Below are 18,127 nucleotides of genomic sequence, written 5' to 3' on the forward strand. Positions count from 1 at the left end.
GGATTCAGGATATTAAATAAAATCTTCAAAAAATTTTTGCATTAGATCTGTTTATCGGAAACAACAGTGAGAAAGTTTATGATTTTGCTCCAGTAAGAGAAAATAACTGTGAGGGAATATAAACATTTGTCTAAAACCATATGGAAATAGTTTGGTCTTGTTTAATTTTTTTTATTAATTTGTAAATTGAGGTAAATAAGCAGTTAATGTTATTTCACAGCTTGAGCAATAGACTTGGGTGATCCCAAGTAATGGATTTCACACTAGCTGTCCCAAAGCAGAGCATTATTTTTCAAATCTTAAAAAGCTGACTAAAGTGCCACCATATTTTATCACCATTCCAATGCAGGCTTGAAAAAGCTTCTACCTGACCAAATTATCAGTTTTGAATATATCATACACATCTAGTCTTGTTATTTCAAAACTGAAACAGTTAGGGCATTCATTCAGGATTTAGCTATTACTTCATGCTCACCATTTATCTGAGAAGACAATTTTTTTGTCAATAACCTATTTACTGATTGTTATGCAGCTCCTGTGTGGATTGATTTTATGTATGTAAAATTGACTTGAAATTCTCATGTAGTTCATTGAGAAAAGGTATTGTCTATCAATCAGAAAAATTAGGTAAGATGCAACTGGCTGATAAAGTCAGCATATTTTGGCTGCCAGTTTTGGATCATTAGCAATCAAGGGAGTATTTTGACTGCCAATAACAGCATTCCCCACTCTAACCAGCCCTCTCCCACCAGCCCTACACACACTCCTTCATCACCAGAGTGTAGAATTTTATTTCATGCACCCAAGTAAACTTAAATTTTTATCCAATCCAAGACAGCAAGAACTGAACAATCATAAATTCTGGCAGTTAAACTCATGACCTTCCTGTTGAGAGTCAAGCTTACTTAATTGAGTCTTTTTTTCAGGCTGACCAGCACGGTTAAGCTCCAGGTTTGTAAAAACTGTTTAATCCTTTGGCTGATTCTTTACTGATTTGCTGATTCTTCCATACCCAAGATTAACCTATGCTGCCTTGAAGGATGTTTGAACTGTGGAGTTTACTCCTGAGGCCAGCATATAATGCTGACAGGATTACTTGCATTTCTGCAAACTAGGTTGCCAAGCAAGATCATTGTTTTTTTTGTAAGAGGATAGATTTATGCCTTTGGAGAAAAAATATGTAAAATACACAACACATTTCTAAGATAGTTTCTCATATATGCTTTAGATTTTACCAGAAACTATTCAAGGTGTATTTTTAATAGTGAATTTTATAATCTACAATTTGAAGGGAGCAAACACACCAGCATAACCGCCAGGAAGAGATGATGTTTACTGGTGTCTTGTGCATATCTTCAGTAGTAACCCACTTTTGAGTTGGGTGATTTTATCAATTATGAATAGAATAATTAAGAGGTTTAAATTGACTGATTGACTCAACAGGTATGCGTACATCTGATCTGGCCAGTCTGTCGAATGAACATGTACTGTGCTTTTCATCTATTTGTTCTCAATTTTTTTTTTCCTCCTGAATGTCTTGCAAGAAACATTAGAGACCATATTTCAACATCCTGGTGGACGCAGAATATTTCAGGGCATACTCGATAATATTAACACAATTCTGAACTGAATTTTCTTGCTTTCAACACACGGATTCTCCCTTGTTTTGCCCTTATTAATAGTAATATTGGAATCAGAAATCATACGTCAACCTGCCTTGAATGTGTGGTTTGTGACTGTGAAGCTGATGCTAATCATCTTGGCCCCAATAAGAGCAATTTTTTCAACCTTGTGCATTTATTATTGTGTACTCTTTAAATTAACCATAAATCAGACTCTGTGTAGTCTCGTCTATTTAATGAAGACAATCATTAAGTTAGGTTGGAATAGCCACAATATACAAGCAAATCAATGCCTAATGGAGATTTATATAGATTTATGTATTTCATTTTGGACATCTTACAGTAAGAATGGAATTTTGCAGTGGTTGTACTTAGGAATTTATTTGATCAAGGATTTGTGCAGCATCTGCAATAGTTTTAACTGTCAATAAGAGACCTGGTCTGGATAACCCTGAATCCTTGACTGCACTCAGTAGTCCTGTTACCATTTGTGGTGTCTGATAATTTGGGTATATGTTAAAATTAAACAATGTTATTTTTAATAAGAAAAACCAGAAAAGTATAAACTAATATTCCCCGTATAGTCTGTTTGAAAGTTAGCTGTTTAAATGGCCTTGCTTAATTTGTCCTGCGTTGCATTGTTTGCAGCAGAAATTTTTAATGCACATTGCTATAGAGGTTGCACTAGAATGGCTAAATTCTGTAAAATGAACAAAGTTGCTCTCACTCGACTTCTGGCACAGGTGGTGATGTTGGGCAAACTTCTACTCATATTTTAATATGCTCATTAAATTTAAATTTTACATGTGTCTTATGTTATCTGAAAGATACTGTGACTAAGGCACTGGAGACATAACTGCATAACCCCCCCCCCCCCCGCCCCAGATCTTTCCCACCTACATCCGGAACATCTCGTACTGTCCATGATTCTAGCAACTTCCAATTCCCTGACCTCTACCGCTTCATCTTAAAGCTTTGACATCGGGTTGCTATTTACCTCCATTCCCTCAGTTTATTTCTAGAATGTTGATCGTACAAGTTCCCTTCTACTAATGTTGATAGATCCCTCACCTGCATCTCCTCCCTTCCTACTTTTCTGCTCTCATCCCATCTCTGCCCAGACAGGGCAGAGGTAGAATTACCTTGGCCCTTAGTTTTCACTCCACCATCATAAGTATCTAGTATGGTCCCACTCTAAGTCACAGCTTACTCCCCATACCCCATTATATGCTTTCAGTTGGAACTACTTTCTCTGATTCCTTCACCCCTCTCCTTCCCAATACTCCTTCCCCTGCTACCACGAGAGGTGTAGCACCTGTCCGTGCACCTCTTTCCCTCACCACCATCCAGGGCACTAAACAGCCTTTCACTCACGTGTACTTACTCCAACCCTGTCTCTTTCATTTGATGCTTCTGATGCGGCCTCCTGTACATCTGTGAAACCAAGCACTGCTTTGCTGAGCACCTGTACTCTGTCTGCAATGGTCATCTTAAACTCCCAATTCCAAGACATTTTAAATTCCAACCCCTTCCCCACTCCAACCTGTCTGTCCAGGATGAGGTAAAATGCAAATTAGAGGAACAGCACTTCATATTCTGTCCTTTAGTCTATATCCCAACAACATGAATATTGAACTCACCAGTCTGAGGTAACCCTCAGCCCATTTGTTCTTTTTCTTCTGATCCATCTAAGCTCCCTCATCCTTCTATCCAACCATTTCCCCTCCTACACACATACACACTTCATTATACCCTCCTATTATTCCCACCTGCCCATCATCTATCTGGTTCTACTCATCACCTTTTTTGGTCAGCTTCTATATCTGCAGCCCTTTGTGGCCTCCACCAATCACCTCCCAATTTTGATCATTATGTCCACCCTGCCCTCTCCCACCTGGGTCCATCTGCTCATCAAACCCTCCTCAACTGGATCTTGCCAGCTCTCATTTCACAACTTTAGATTAGCTAAATCCCTCTTTACATTCTCAGTTCTGATGCAGGATTGCCACCAAAATGTTGGCAATGCCTTTTCCTGATTTGCTGAATTCCTTCAGCAGTTTTTTTGCTCTTAAAAGACACACTGCTTGCTCTCAGAATTCAGATCCTCCATGAATATGGCCACTGTGTCTTCAAAATCTTATTTTATCTGGTTGTCAAATGAAATCGACAGATTTTTTGTTTTATAGACATGCAATTTATTTATGGGCAAATGTTTTATTTGCAAGAATATTTCAGTTTGGTATGAATTCATTAGCACAGATTTGTAGAGCAAGATCACACTGTATCCTGGGACTTCATGCCATTTATTTGATTCACTGTATTCGTTTAGAGATAACACATTTATTTACTGTAATGCAGCCGAGGAAACTGCTCTATCTTGGCATTATGTTCTCATATTAGATGATGAGCAGGCATTGCTTGGTGCCAGAATCCAAAAGGAAGAAGGAAAAAAAAACTTGTGCAAAATCCATTCACAGATTAGCCGTCATAAAATAGCTGCACTGTGCTCCAATGTGTAAGCATGTTTTTTGCAATAATTAATTGTAATTGCAGCAGCCAGAGAGCAACATTCGGGGAAATTAGTTGGCAAGCTGTGTGGTATTACTTTGCCAAATCAGGACATATTCCTACTTGTAAGGGAGAATGCCAACTTGCACAATCACTCCTTACTTAATCTGCATCTTGCATTGTGTATAAGCACGGATTACTGTTAGTTAGAAATGAAATACCTTGTGCCCCGCTTCTTTGTCAATATATTTAATTAAACCTATCACTTTGCCTGTATTCAAAGAGATTGGAAACACAGGCTTTTGAAGTTCAAACTGGAAACTTTGTCAGAATAAAGCTAGAGTTGTTACAGTGCATACACATCTGATGTGCCATTCCTGAAACCTTTATTCTCTTTATGTTCCAGGGCTGCTGCTGTCATTACAGCTCAGTCCCAGACAGCGAGGATTTTTGCTAAAATAAGTCATGCAGTTATGAATGAGCTTTTATTTAATTAATTTAATGCTGTGTTCTCCTTCCTGCCCACTTGCACAGTACACTGAACCACAGTGCCACCTCCAGACTAGCTCATATACAGTCACTTATAAACTACCCTTCCTCTTTTTTAAAAAAAAAGGAAGTTGAACATCTTGATTTTTGCACCAAGGTTATCCTGTTGAATAATAAAATGGTAGGCAAAATTCTAATCTGAGTAACTTGTTTCTAAGCAAATTTGAAGAAGTTTACTCTACATCTTGAATGGGCCTTCATAACCCAAATAAAAGTAGAATTTCCTATGAATTATCTTGTGTAGATGATTTATACACAATAGCTTTTTTGTCTTTTGTCTAAAAGAATAGTTGGACTTGGGTTGGGCTGTCCTACAGACTGTTCACTACTGTGTATAGTATTAAATATTTAGGGATTAATTGAACAGAGTAGCAAAAAACTGAACAGGAGTGATGAGAAATTGGAGTGAACCTTTTACATGCACTGAGCAGATACTCTGGTATAGTGCTCACACCATATCTGATGACTATCAAAAATTAGTGTGAAAATCATTATGGTAGTTTTCATTTTGGTCCACACATAACAAAACTTTACCCATCTGGTTCTTGAAACAGTTGTGACCCAAAACGACAACTGTATTTTTTTCCTGGCCTGCTGAGTTCCTCTAGCATTTTATGTGTCTTGCTTGGATTTCCAGCATCTGCAAATTTTCTCTTGTTTGTGAGCAGAATTTGCAGTGTTTATACAAAGGATACTGTCAGAGCCTTGAAGAAACAATCTCCACAGTAACCATGTAACTGTAGAAATGTCTGCCATAAGAGGTGAGAGAAAACGTGGGAGAGTGGGAACACCTCACTTCAGGTGACAAGCCACTCCTGACAATTTTCTGCACAGAATGAGTTCATAAGTGTTCCATGCCATTGTGAGCATGGCTCATCATGCTGAAAAATATCACGCTGTGTGTCAATGCAGTGAATTGTGTATTAGGGCTACTATATCTGATGGGTCACCCAATAACGCTGTCAGAAATTTTCTGGTGAATGGATGCAAAGAGTAATACATAACTAGAACATGGATCCTTTCAGGTCACATCACTTTGTCATCCGCTTGGATAGTTTAAATGTTCCATGGTAAATTAGAAATACATATCTTTAACATGTATCTTTAACATTTTTTTTGGATAAATGCAAAATGAGACGCTGAACTCTGAATGACCTGTATAATACCTGGAAAGTGAAACACTATTAGGGGTTGAGAATTACTTCAAAACCTGCCCATAACAATTAGAATCGGAATCAGGTTCATTATCACTGACATATGATGTGAAATTTGTTAACTTAGCAACAGTAGTTCAATGCAATACATAATGTAGAAGAACAAAAAACAGAATAAAATAATAGTAATAAATGAATTACAGTATACATATATTGAATAGATTAAAAATCGTGCAATAAACAGAAATACTATATATTTTTAAAAATGGGGTAGCGTCCAAGGGTTCAATGTCCATTTAGGAATCGGATGGCAGAGGGGAAGAAGCTGTTCCTGAATCGCTGAGTGTGTGCCTTCAGGCTTCTGTACCTCCTATCTGATGGTGACAGTGAGAAAAGTGCATGCCCTAGGTGCTGGAGGTCCTTGATAATGGACACTGCTCCTTGAAGATGTCCTGGGTACTTTGTAGGCTAGTACCCAAGATGGAGCCGACTAAACCCACTGCAGCTTCTTTTGGTCCTGTGCAGTAGCCCCTCCATACCAGACAGTGATGCAGCCTGTCAGAATGCTTCCCACAGTATATCTATAGAAGTTTTGGAGTGTATTTGTTGTACCAACTCTCTTCAAACTCCTAATAAAGTATAGCTGCTGCCTTGCCTTCTTTATAGCTGCATCAATATGTTAGGACCAGGTTAGATCCTCAGGCACCCAGGAACTTGAAACTGCTCACTCTCTCCACTTCTGATTCCTCTATGAGGACTGGTATGTGTTCCTTCGTCTTACCCTCCTGGAAGTTCACAGTCAGCTCTTTCGTCTTTTTGACATTGAGTGCCAGGTTGTAGCTGTGGCACCACTCCACTAGTTGGCATATCTCACTCCTGTACACCCTCTCATCACCAGCTGAGATTCTACCAACAATGGCTGTATCGTGTAAATGAGTCCAATTTATTTGCATTTAAACTTTTTCATAAGCAAACTTGAGAATCGGACACCAGACCTGAAGAGCTGCTGAAAGCTAGTTCCACAAATAATCATAAATGGGGGTTTGTGTACTTGTTTAAAAAGATGAACCGGGAGGATTTTAGGCAGACAGCAGGAGTGTGAATTAAGTAAGCCGTCTACATGGGCACTAAAGGCTGTTGACTCACTGTATGTGATAAGTTTTGACTTTTCTGTAATTCTGTAAGCTGAATATATGATTTATCTTTCCCATCTTATGAACTCTGAAAGAGAACAGCGTGGTTTACCTACAATCTGAGCCAGCATCTCAGAACTGAGAAGTTCTGTTTGACCAAGCTGCTCTCTTTTGGGTCATTGCTCTGGTAGTTTAATGGATGTCAGCATCCCAGCTAATATTCTTTAATCAAAAGACCAATAATAGCTATTCAAAAGCAAATATCTGCAGATGATGAAAATCTGATAAAGGACCATTGTCTGTAAACATTAATATTCTTGTCACTCCACAGATGTTGCCTGACCTGCTTGTATCCCCAATATTTTGTTTTTGTTCTCTGAAAATAGCAGCACTAATTTACTGAGTCAACCAACACATGATAATTGTCAATTTCTTTAACATATCACCTGCATTTTAAAGGTTTCCCATTGCTTGTAAAATGCTTTGAGATGCCTTGAGGACATTGCACTTTATAAATGCTGATTCATTTGTTTTTTCCCTTTTGATTGAAGTGTTGCCCACTAAATGAGAGGCATTGTTTTCGGCAGAGATGCCTTGTTGAATTTTGGGTGAAAACATTTGGTCAAAGCATAGTTTTGAGGCAATCATCTGGTAAATCCTTTGAATTTACATGATGGAAAAGTTAAGTGGTGAAAGCTGATATGTTGGACTAATTTTCAAAGTTCAAAGTAAATTTATTATCAAAGTCACATATATGTCACTTTATGCAACCCGAAGATTCATTTTCTTGTGGACATAAGCAGTAAATCCAAGAAATACAACAGAGTCAGTAAAAGACTGCACCTACAGACAATTTAATTTGTTACATATCCTTCTGTTTGTAATTCTAGAAATTTAAGTTTAATTCCTAAATGTATTAACAATTGAACTATTAAACATTTATATTTGACTGGATTGATGCCTCCCTTATGAACAAATTTTTAAAAACTAGGACTCCATGCCCTCATAAACACAAAAAAATCTGCAGATGCGAGATATCCAAAGCAACAAACACAAAATGCTGGAGAAACTCAGCAGGTCAGACAGCATCCGTGGAAATGAACAAACAGTCGACATTTTGCTCCAAGATCATTCCTCAGGACTGAAAAGGAAGGGGGGAAGAGGCCAGAATAGAAAGGTTGGGGGAGAGGAAGAAGGATAGCTATAAGATGATAGGTGAAGCCAGGTGGTTGGGAAAGGTAAAGGGCTGGAGCTGAAGGAATTTGATAGGAGAGGAGGCCGTGGACCAACACGTTGGAACAGGAATATGAATCGGAATTAAAATATTGGGCCACCAGGAAGTTCTTCTTTTGGCGGATGGGGCACAGATGTTTGACAAGCGGTCCCTCAATTTACAACAGGTGTCACCAGTGTAGAGGAGGTCGCATTGAGAGCACAGATACAATAGATGATCCCAGCAGATTCGCAAGTGAAGTGTTAGCTCACTTGGAAGGACTGTTTGGGGCCTTAAATGGGGGTGAGGAAGGAGGTGAATGTGCAAGCGTAGCACCTTAGCTGCTTGCAGGGATAAGTGCCGGGATGGAGATGAGTGGGGAGGGACAAATGGATAAGAGAATCATGGAGGCAATGATCCCTGTGGAAAGTGGGGAAGGGGATAAAGATGTGTTTAGTGGTAAGATTCCTTTGGAACTGGCAGAAGTTGTAGAGAATGATGTGTTGGATGATGAGGCTCATGGGGTGCTAGGTAAGGACGAGGAACTTGATCACTGTTAAGGTGGCAGGAGCGTGAGGTGACCATGGATATCCAGGAAATAAAGGAGATGCAGGTGAGGGCATTATCAGTTGTGGAGGAAGGAAAGCCCTGTTCTTTGAAGAAGGAGGGCATCTCTGATATCTTGGAAAGGAAAGCCACAACCTGGGAACAGATGTGGCAGAGATGAAGGAACTGAGAAAAGGGAGCGGCATTTTGACAGGATGGGAAGAGATAACATCAAGATAGCCATGGGAAACGGTAGAGTTATAAAAGATGTCGCTCAACCGTTTGTCTCCAGAGATGGAGACAGAGAGATCAAGAAAGGGGAGAGTGGTGTCAGAAATAGATGGGGAATTTAAGGGCAGGGTGGAAGTTGGAGACAAAGTTGATGAAATTGACGATCTCAGCATGGGTGCATGAAGCAGCACCAATGCAACGTCATTATTGTGGAGAAAGAGTTGGGAAACATTACCGGGGAAGGCTTGGAACATGAACCGTGGTACATAGCGAACGAAAAAGCAGGCATAGCTGGGGCCGATGTGGGTGCCATGGTTATCCTTCAAGTCTGGAAAAACTGGTGGGAGCCGAAGGAGAAATGTCTTTAGTTTATTCACCAGTACCTAAAGTTGCTGGATGAGGATAATATTCCATGTGTGAAACACAAATAGTGTTTGCTCAATTTATATTACATATAGAGAACATGGTTCAGGTAGAATGATTGTATTGGTATGTTCATTTGTTTAGAATGAATGTAAGTATATGGTAAGCATCCTGCTTGTAGTAACAGTGTTTTTAATGAGTAGCATTTTAAATCTGAACTTAAATCAGGTTTATTGCAGCCTCTCAATATTTTTGAAAGTGCTGTTCATTTTTTCCTCATAAATTGTGATTGATGGGCCTATGTGGTTACAGATTTTTTTTTAGGAAAATTGTACACTGTGCATATGAACTTTAAAAATGAGTGAAGTGGCTAGTTTGAAGTAGGATATTCAAGAGGTGAGAAGTTTGATTGACAAACAATGAGACTTCCTTATTTTTAGAATTATGTTTTCTTAGTTTTTATTAGTATATTTGAAATGAAGCTCTATTTGTTTTATCCCTATCAGTTCCCAACAATAGCTTGAATGAAAATTGGAAATATGTCTGTGTGTGTGTGACAGATATAGTGGATTAACTTTATTGTCCAACTTCTTATTTTGTAAATAGTTTCAATGGGTCTTGGAGCTGACATGATGACACAAGGCGATTCCAAACTGCAGGTACCTCAGAAAATGGATATCAAAGAAGAAGGCCTCCCTCTAACTGAGAGCAAATCTAAGGTATTTCTTTAGCACGGTTGGTGTTGGTTTGGCTGGACAAGTCTGCTATATTACATCATTTGGTTTTCAGCCTCTCTTTTCTATTTTCTGCATGTCTTCTTTTGTGTGTCTTATCCTCCGATCCTGTAGGTGAGAAAGTTACTAGTTCTAAGGTCACTAAAAACAGTGGTAAATCTGGCATTATGGTGGTACAGAGACTCTTGCCTGGTTTTATTAACTCCAGCTGTTTCTCCTCCAGTTATGGCTTTCTGTGCGGCATTTGCAGCAGCAAAGGCACATTTAATATTTTGCTTTCCCGCCTTTTTTTTTAAATAAAACTGGGTTAATGGCTTCCTTTGTGGGAATATCTCTTGTGCTAAGCATCTCATATCAGCTTAAAAATTAAGCATGGTGGCTCAGCAAAGCATTCAGCATTTAAAAAAAAATTATGCAGATTATTAATGTTTTAATTGTTTTATCTGTAAGTTAAAGTTAGGCAAAATGTAAATTCAGTTAATATAACTCTCTTTTCCTCTTTTGAATGAAACTTGTCCTGCCTATGTTGTATTTTTGTCCCTTTACTACAGGATAGCTACAACTCACAGGGTATTTCTCAGCCCCCTACTCCTGGCAACCTGCCAATCCCTTCCCCCTTGTCCCCAAGCTCTGCTAGCATCTCCTCAGTGCATGGAGATGAAAGTGATAGCATTAGGAGCCCAGGCTGGCCAAAGACTCCGTCAAGCCCTGTAAGTGGCTCTGTTTTATTTTCCTATATGTTTTGTAATGTTTGTGTGCTATGATTAAAGAATAATTTAAGATGGAATTGGGTGGGGGAATTGTTTGAATTTCCCACATAACCTGCTAATTGTGGTAATTGCTGAATAGATTTCAGAATAAGTGTTGCAATATAAATGATGCAATCATTCTAAAAAGATTTTTAGAAAGCTCTTAGAGCTATAGACTAAAGTAAAGTTCTTTAAATACAGGTACAAATGTAAATGTTCAACTGACCAAATTAATTCACATTTTTATTTGTAGTTCATTTAATATTTATTTATATAATGAATTATTTTTTGTTAATCAATGTGATAAAGTAGAAGTAAGAAACGAATTTGAAAGTTTTGGTCCATTTTATCACCATCCTTATTTGTGTAGCAAGACTGTAGGCCTTAACAAATAAAGCCAGGTTTACAGATTTCCCTGCGCTTTCCAGATTGAGCTGAAACAAATGTTGAAAAGGCTCCAACTGAAGGTTCCTATGAAAAAGATTATTGTAGAAGTAGACAATTAAAAGGCAGTTCTTAATTTCTTCCAAATGCATAATGTAGAAATGTATTTTGTTCATTCAGTTCCTCAGTCCTTTTATGCCACTCAATGAGTGTACCATCTCGGTTTCATAACTCCTATTACTGTAGCAAAACAAGAATATTCATTTCACTTCTGGCACATTAATTTTACCAAGTCTCATCAGTTACATTTTGCCAGAATTACTGAGTTCCATTATCCCTTGTGTAAAAGTAAAAACAGAATATTATCCCAAAACAGCCATGCTCTAATTTTAAGATTGTGCTGCCCTGTCCTGGACACAGCCAGCAGAGGAAGTTCAATCGTTCCACCTTCATTCATACCTCTGTGATCATTGAGTGAAAATGTTGCAGCATTGTAATTGCCACATCAAGTCTGCCACAATTCATTGTAGAGCAATTCGTTGCAAATCCCCTGCTCTTGGGCAGATGTGATTACTTAGACCCAGAGCAAGAGTACTTCACAGCCCTGTACAATTATAACATTAATTCCACTCCTTTGTCTATTCGCCTGCTTGAGACAAGGACCAACATTCCATTAACCCTTAAAGTTAATGTTTTTGGTGTTTTCTATTTTTGGGCTCCTAAATGTTCCTCCACAACCACATGTATTATTCTTTAAGTCTGTCAACAAATCTATTCTGTCTTTCTTCATTCCCAGTTGATGCAGCATTGATATCAATCTGGCACAGTTTTGCCCACCAATTTAACATGTAGACTGTAAATATCTGCTTCCAATATTGTTCATTTAACTTGTCCTTCGTTAGTACTTTTGGATACATTGTTCTTCCTTGATCCAGATCATTCATGAAATATAATGAAAAACTAAAATCCCAAGGGAGATTTCTGGGAGATGTTAAACTAATTATATTCTTACATTTTGAGTGTGTAGTCATTATTCATTCTCTGTTTCCTGCTCTGTCTCCTGTTTCTCAACTGTTGCCTCCAATTCCATTGTTGTTAACAGTCTCATTTGTGGAGAATGCCTGTGAATGCTCCTAGAATATAGTAATTAGTTTTTGAAGCTCCAGTGGGCCATTGAGTAAAGCTACTTTGTAGTCTGACACTAAATCATTCCAATCATTGCCAGTATTACAGGTACCACAATCAGACATGATTCATTTCACAAGGCAGGGATTCTGCTGCACATGGTGATGCCCTCTGGAAAAATATGTGGTAATCTGAGCTGAACTTCCCTACAGTGTTTTCTATATATCTGACTGATCTTCTCCATTTAGCATCATCTATAGAGCCTCACTTTATAGAGCACCCCTTGATGAGGTACAGCAAGTAAAGTTGAACTCCTGGAGAAGTTGGTGGTTTCAGGAGTGGAGGAGAATATATCATTAAGTTCAGGTCCAAATCTCATAGTACTACATTAACAAATTCTGATTTTTTTGTGATGAATCATGAGTTATTCTCATTAAAGAAGTGTGGAAATTGTGTTGACTATTATGTTATTCAGTACAATAATTATGATTAGTATGCGATTATGTTATTATATTTTTATAACAATGTTTTAAATTTTAGGTATTTAAAAAGTTGTAAAATATTCTGTGTTCAATGATAGTGATATCCAAGTATAATGTATCAGCATCCAATCTGCAGTTGAAATTCTGGATGAAAATAGTAATAAAAAATATTTTTTTAAATGGTGCAACTCAGGAAACATGGTAAAAATGTTGTTAAGGTTGTTATTGTCTCACATTTTTGTTGAAATGTTCTGAGCAGGTGACAGCAACATAAATTATCAAATGTATAAGTATTCTTTATGCAGCTTTAAAATGTTAATGGAATTTTTTTCATTATTAATTATCAGTTGAGAAACAACATTAGAACTCAACACAGTCATGTTTTCATCATTGAGAAAAACAGGAAGAATTAATGTGATTTGTTTTGTCTGAAGTCAGCCTTCTCCTTATTGTGAGACATTTCGTAGCTTATATGAACATACTATAGTGGGCTCCAGCCCAGGTTGGATGTGTTTTTCAGGCAAGAATGAGGCCCAAATAAATAGTGTTTTTTTGTCAGTGCTGTCAATTGACTCATATAATTGGCAGAAAATTTGTAATCTTGAGTTCAACCATTAACTCAAGAAGAACCAATTTGTTCACTGTTTATAGACCTGAGTGAAGTGATACAGGTTGAAGAAACATGAAACCTGGGAAGGGTTAGTTTCCTATCGAATAGTATTGTATGTCACATCCACATTTTAGTTTGTTACACTTGTATTTTATTGACCAGGTGGCCTTAGTGCACACCTGACAAAAAATACAACAGTGCATTTGCCTTCATACAGCCAGCAACTCAGAGCTCCAAATAAGTAGTAATTTGGCAAATTTTCTGTTGTGATCTGGTTGGAAAATTGGTTATATTTTATAAATAAATTAACAATGTGTTACTGGATGATGAATGGCTATAGATTGAAATACGTGATCAAACTTTGTTTTGAAAAGGCCAAATTGTACATGTTTTTTTTTGTTTGGCCTCTGCCACAAACTTGACCTAAAGTCCTAATTGTTATATTGATGAAATATAAAAGCACTAAGCACTGGAATGGAAACATAGCAATGAACTGTTTACTTGGTGACTGCCAGAACTAGTAGCCTTCATTCCTTGACTCTGTTTTTCAATCATTGTCACTTCTGTTTTGCAATTAAAAACATTCATATTTCTGCTTTGTTCTTCCTGCTCATTCCAGAAATCAAATTCTTCCACAACTGGTGAGAAAATAACCAAGCTATACGAACTTGGGAATGAGCAGGAGCGTAAAATGTGGGTAGACCGTTATTTGTCCTTCATGGAGGAGAGAGGAACTCCAGTGGCTAATTTGCCTGCTGTGGGCAAGAAGCCATTAGATCTCTATCGACTTTACATTTGTGTCAAGGAGATTGGCGGTCTAGCACAGGTAGGTGCTGATAAATATATTGTGTAGTTCAGGATTATTTATTGGACGTATTTTGTCTGATGTTTGGATGTTACTGCAACTAAAGATTCATTTTGCAATATGTTTTGGTAAAAGTCTTGCAGAGAAAAATCTTTCTATTAACTTTGACAAAGTAACAATGTGGGCTGTGATGAATCATTTAACATGTTTCTTTTTTTTTAATTTTATTTTTATTTGGATAAGGAGTTCACAATTATCATGTACTTTTTTCACACATATAACCTTTTCCATTTTTTTTATATGTATAAAACTACAATTATTTATACATTCTTAAGTACACATTGAGATGATATAAAAGCAAAATAAACATTTAAATAGATAATTATGTACTGTGGTAAATCTAACCTATTAGGCTAAGTAATGAAATTAGTTGTTAAGAAAAATGGTAATAATAGTTTCCATACAACCCTTCTGGACCATTTCCACTGGTCCAAAATGTTGCATACAAGCCTATATACCAACCATTGTAGGTGTTTATATCCCAATTTGTTCGTGCTTGTTCCTGCCCGCAGACATAATTATCCAATCCCTATGTACTTATTTACTTAATTTTTTCATTTTTTTTTATCCCTTTCCCAAATCTTTCCCTTTACTTGTATTTAACATGTTTCAAGGATGCTTGTAGTTTGTAAAATGATCTGCATGTAAACATAACATTAAAATCGTTATTGTCACTGCAGCCTGGTTGCTTGACCACTGCATACCCATCAGAGCATAAAGGAAGATTTCACTGCCCATCTTGTAATATCACTGAAATATAAACCGTTCTTATGTTCAGCTTTCATTTTTATATTTTACTCCCCAAGTACTAGACCAATTATCATCCACTGTTTATTGTGGCTTAGTACTAAGTAAAAGTTCTGTATTGTACTCTTTTGAGTCTAGAGATTTTGTTCTATACATTACTTTGTATGACATTAAGTCCCACTACAGCAGAAGCCCAGTTTGAGAATTGTGAAATTGAATTACAAGCAAGTAGGACAGGCTCAGTATTAGTTGCAGACTGACAGCTTCCCTGAGATGAAGTTGCACTTTTACATGTTTCACCACACATATTCCTGAATCCAAAATTAGACTCACCTGTGAGTTAGCATGGGTTTATTGGATTGGATCAGAGTCAGTGGTTTGTCATATAGCAGGGTAGATTGGTATAAAAATTAGGGGAAGCATATGTCCCATTAGAGAATGAAGATCACAGGTAAGAAATTTAATGATAATTGCTTAATCTGATGGTCTTCAATTGAATAAACACTGCAGTGGAACAGGACATACAGTACTTATGTTACTGTGACTGCGGTCACCTATCTTTAGTGGACAAAGTTATGTAAGTTGATTAAATTTCAACCCAGCAACATTAAAATTTAATTAAGATAGGGCAGAAGTGTGAGTAATATACCTGAGTTTGGCTTCATTTGACTAGTCAACCTGGGTCAAGCGATTAGTGCAATCACAGGTGGTTGTACAACTGAGATACTGGGCACAATGTGATGAACAACTCAGCTCATTGTAATCAGAAGGAAGTCAAAATTTTACTTGGAAAATTTGGCCAGGTGTATGTTTAGAGTTGTGATGTAGCCTTCACTGGCTAAGCCAGCATCTATTGGTTTTCTTATTTGCTCTGATGAATATATATACAAATCTGAATAGCCTGCGACTTGGAGCAGAACTTCCAGGCAGTGTGTTACTGTTGCCCCCGTCCTTCGAGGTGGATAAAGTTGATGACTGAGATTGAGGTGAATGAAGCAGTTTTTGTAATGCCTCATAGAGATGTTGCTTTTAGTGTTGCCTTTGATTATGTTGCTAGGACTACAGACCTGCAATACTTGGAAATTATTCCATCAAGTTCCTAATTTGCACCATGCAGAGAGTGTTAAGTCTATGAGGAGTGAGAAGATGAGATGTTTCCAGCAAAATGATCTGCTGATAATTAATTTTGTAGCCATTGCATTTACATGGCTTGTCTGGTTAAGATTATGATCAGATATGTTCCCCAGGGTGCCAGAATGCTGTGGGTGAGTTGAGCTTTTTAATAGAGTTGGTCATCAGCCTGGATTTGAGATATAAATGACGCTTGCTACCTGAAAGGCCAAGATTGAAAATATAATGGATAAACCAGCAAGTTTCACTTTTGCTTGTGGATGAGGTCCTTATTTTCATTTCCTGTTCGCATCTTGCTATACGTGCATCTAGTCTGCTTTATTGTATTAGATATTGCGAATACAGCTGAATGCTGTACCATCAACAGCTTCAGTTGGCATGGTGGCACAGCTGGTTGAATTGCTGCCTCAGAGCTCCAGCAAAACAGGTTTCATTCTGACCACAGTGTTAGTTTGTATCATCTACCTGTGATCACAAGTATTTCCCCTGGCTGATCCAGTTTCCTCCCACATCCCAAACTGATCACCAGTGATTGGTTGATCAGTGGCGGGATCTAGGGGGTATTGAGGGTAATGTGAGGAGAATAAAATGGAACTTGGTGTAAGTAGGTGTGTGATGATTGGAGTGGACTGGATGGGGCAAAAGGCCTGCTTCTGAGTTGTATGACTCTATATCCCCATTCATGACTTTAAAGTGAAGGGAGAAACAACAGCGAAGCTGCTGTTTAGACCTTGGGGCACTCTCCTCAAGAGCTTTCCCAGCAACAATGGGTCATGGGGATTGGCCTCCAACAACCACAGTAATATTTATGTGGCTTGGTATGAGGCCATCAAATGAAGAGTTACTTTCTTGTTTCTTATTACCATTAGCAATCTTCATGTCAAGGGCAATCACTCTCATCTCACTGTAGCGTTTCCTGTCAATGTGTAGACCAACATCAATTAGATCTGGAGCCATATGATTAAGCAGCATTTTTAATATAGTTAAATATAGTACTCTGTCATTTTAAACCTGTTTCTTTCTACCTAATCTGTTTCTCTATGTTTCCCCACCCCAACTCACCACCCAAAAAATACAGAAGCACTTGCTTGAACTAATTTGTCCAAGATTAATCAAACAGGAACATTCTCTTTCAGTTGCTTCAACATTTTTGACAAGTGAATTTTGTAAATTTCCAGTTAGGCCTCTCGACCTCTATTTACTATCTTATTCCCAATTCACTTCAAACTCAACTCATTCTGTTTATGATCAGTGAAATTTCTTTTAGAAGATGCTTTGGATCTTCAAAAGTGAGGGAAAAGATGGTCAGAGAATTCAAGAACACAACTAAACATTGTATTTCAAATTCTTTTGAAATAATTATCAAACAGGTTCTCATTTTAACTTTTTCTTCCCAGGTGAACAAAAACAAAAAATGGCGTGAACTGGCAACAGCTCTGAGCGTAGGGACATCAAGCAGTGCAGCAAGCTCACTCAAAAAGCAGTACATTCAGTACCTGTTTGCCTTTGAATGTAAGATTGAACGTGGAGAGGAGCCCCCTCCTGAGATGTTCAGTTCTGCTGAATCCAAAAAGCAACCTAAAATACAACCCCCTTCTCCTGGTAAGTACAAACACAGCACTGGGCTCTGCTTAAGCTGAATTATTTCTGTATTATTGTCTTTAAAATATTTTGCTCTTTGACTAAGATGATAAAAGTCTTTTAAGAAACTTTTGCTTATCATTTCAATGATACCACCTTGTGGACAAATATGTATTCCTTTTTGAGTTTTAAACAAGAAACTATTTTATGCACAATTTAAATATTTTAAAACTATCTTCCTTTGAACGTTCACACTTCCAGAGGCTGAGTTACATTTTATTGAAGATTTAGTGAGTATGTTTTGTGGCTTTAATAGAAGCAGCAACTTTGGAAACCTTGATAAAGTTGTAGTCTACAAGTAATGGTCTCCAAAGAGGGGCAATTGGAAGCAAGTTGCTCT

At 37.7% G+C, this 18,127-nt stretch overlaps 1 protein-coding gene across 6 annotated transcripts in view; it reads left to right on the forward strand.

Annotated features, from left to right (window-relative positions):
- Positions 1–18,127, forward strand: part of arid1b (AT-rich interactive domain 1B) — a 421,995-nt gene that overhangs the window by 362,867 nt on the left and 41,001 nt on the right. For 4 of the 6 annotated variants that reach the window (XM_063056016.1, XM_063056018.1, XM_063056017.1 and 1 more), the window contains 4 exons: positions 9,926–10,038; positions 10,605–10,763; positions 14,023–14,229; positions 17,544–17,748. In XM_063056016.1, the coding sequence (XP_062912086.1) occupies positions 9,926–10,038; positions 10,605–10,763; positions 14,023–14,229; positions 17,544–17,748 (684 nt within the window). The remainder of the gene's footprint in view (positions 1–9,925; positions 10,039–10,604; positions 10,764–14,022; positions 14,230–17,543; positions 17,749–18,127) is intronic. The other 2 variants (XM_063056019.1, XM_063056021.1) reach the window with 1 other exon arrangement.

The sequence above is a fragment of the Mobula hypostoma genome, chromosome 8 (genome assembly GCF_963921235.1).
Source record: "Mobula hypostoma chromosome 8, sMobHyp1.1, whole genome shotgun sequence".
In the NCBI taxonomy this organism is placed as follows: Eukaryota; Metazoa; Chordata; class Chondrichthyes; order Myliobatiformes; family Myliobatidae; genus Mobula; species Mobula hypostoma.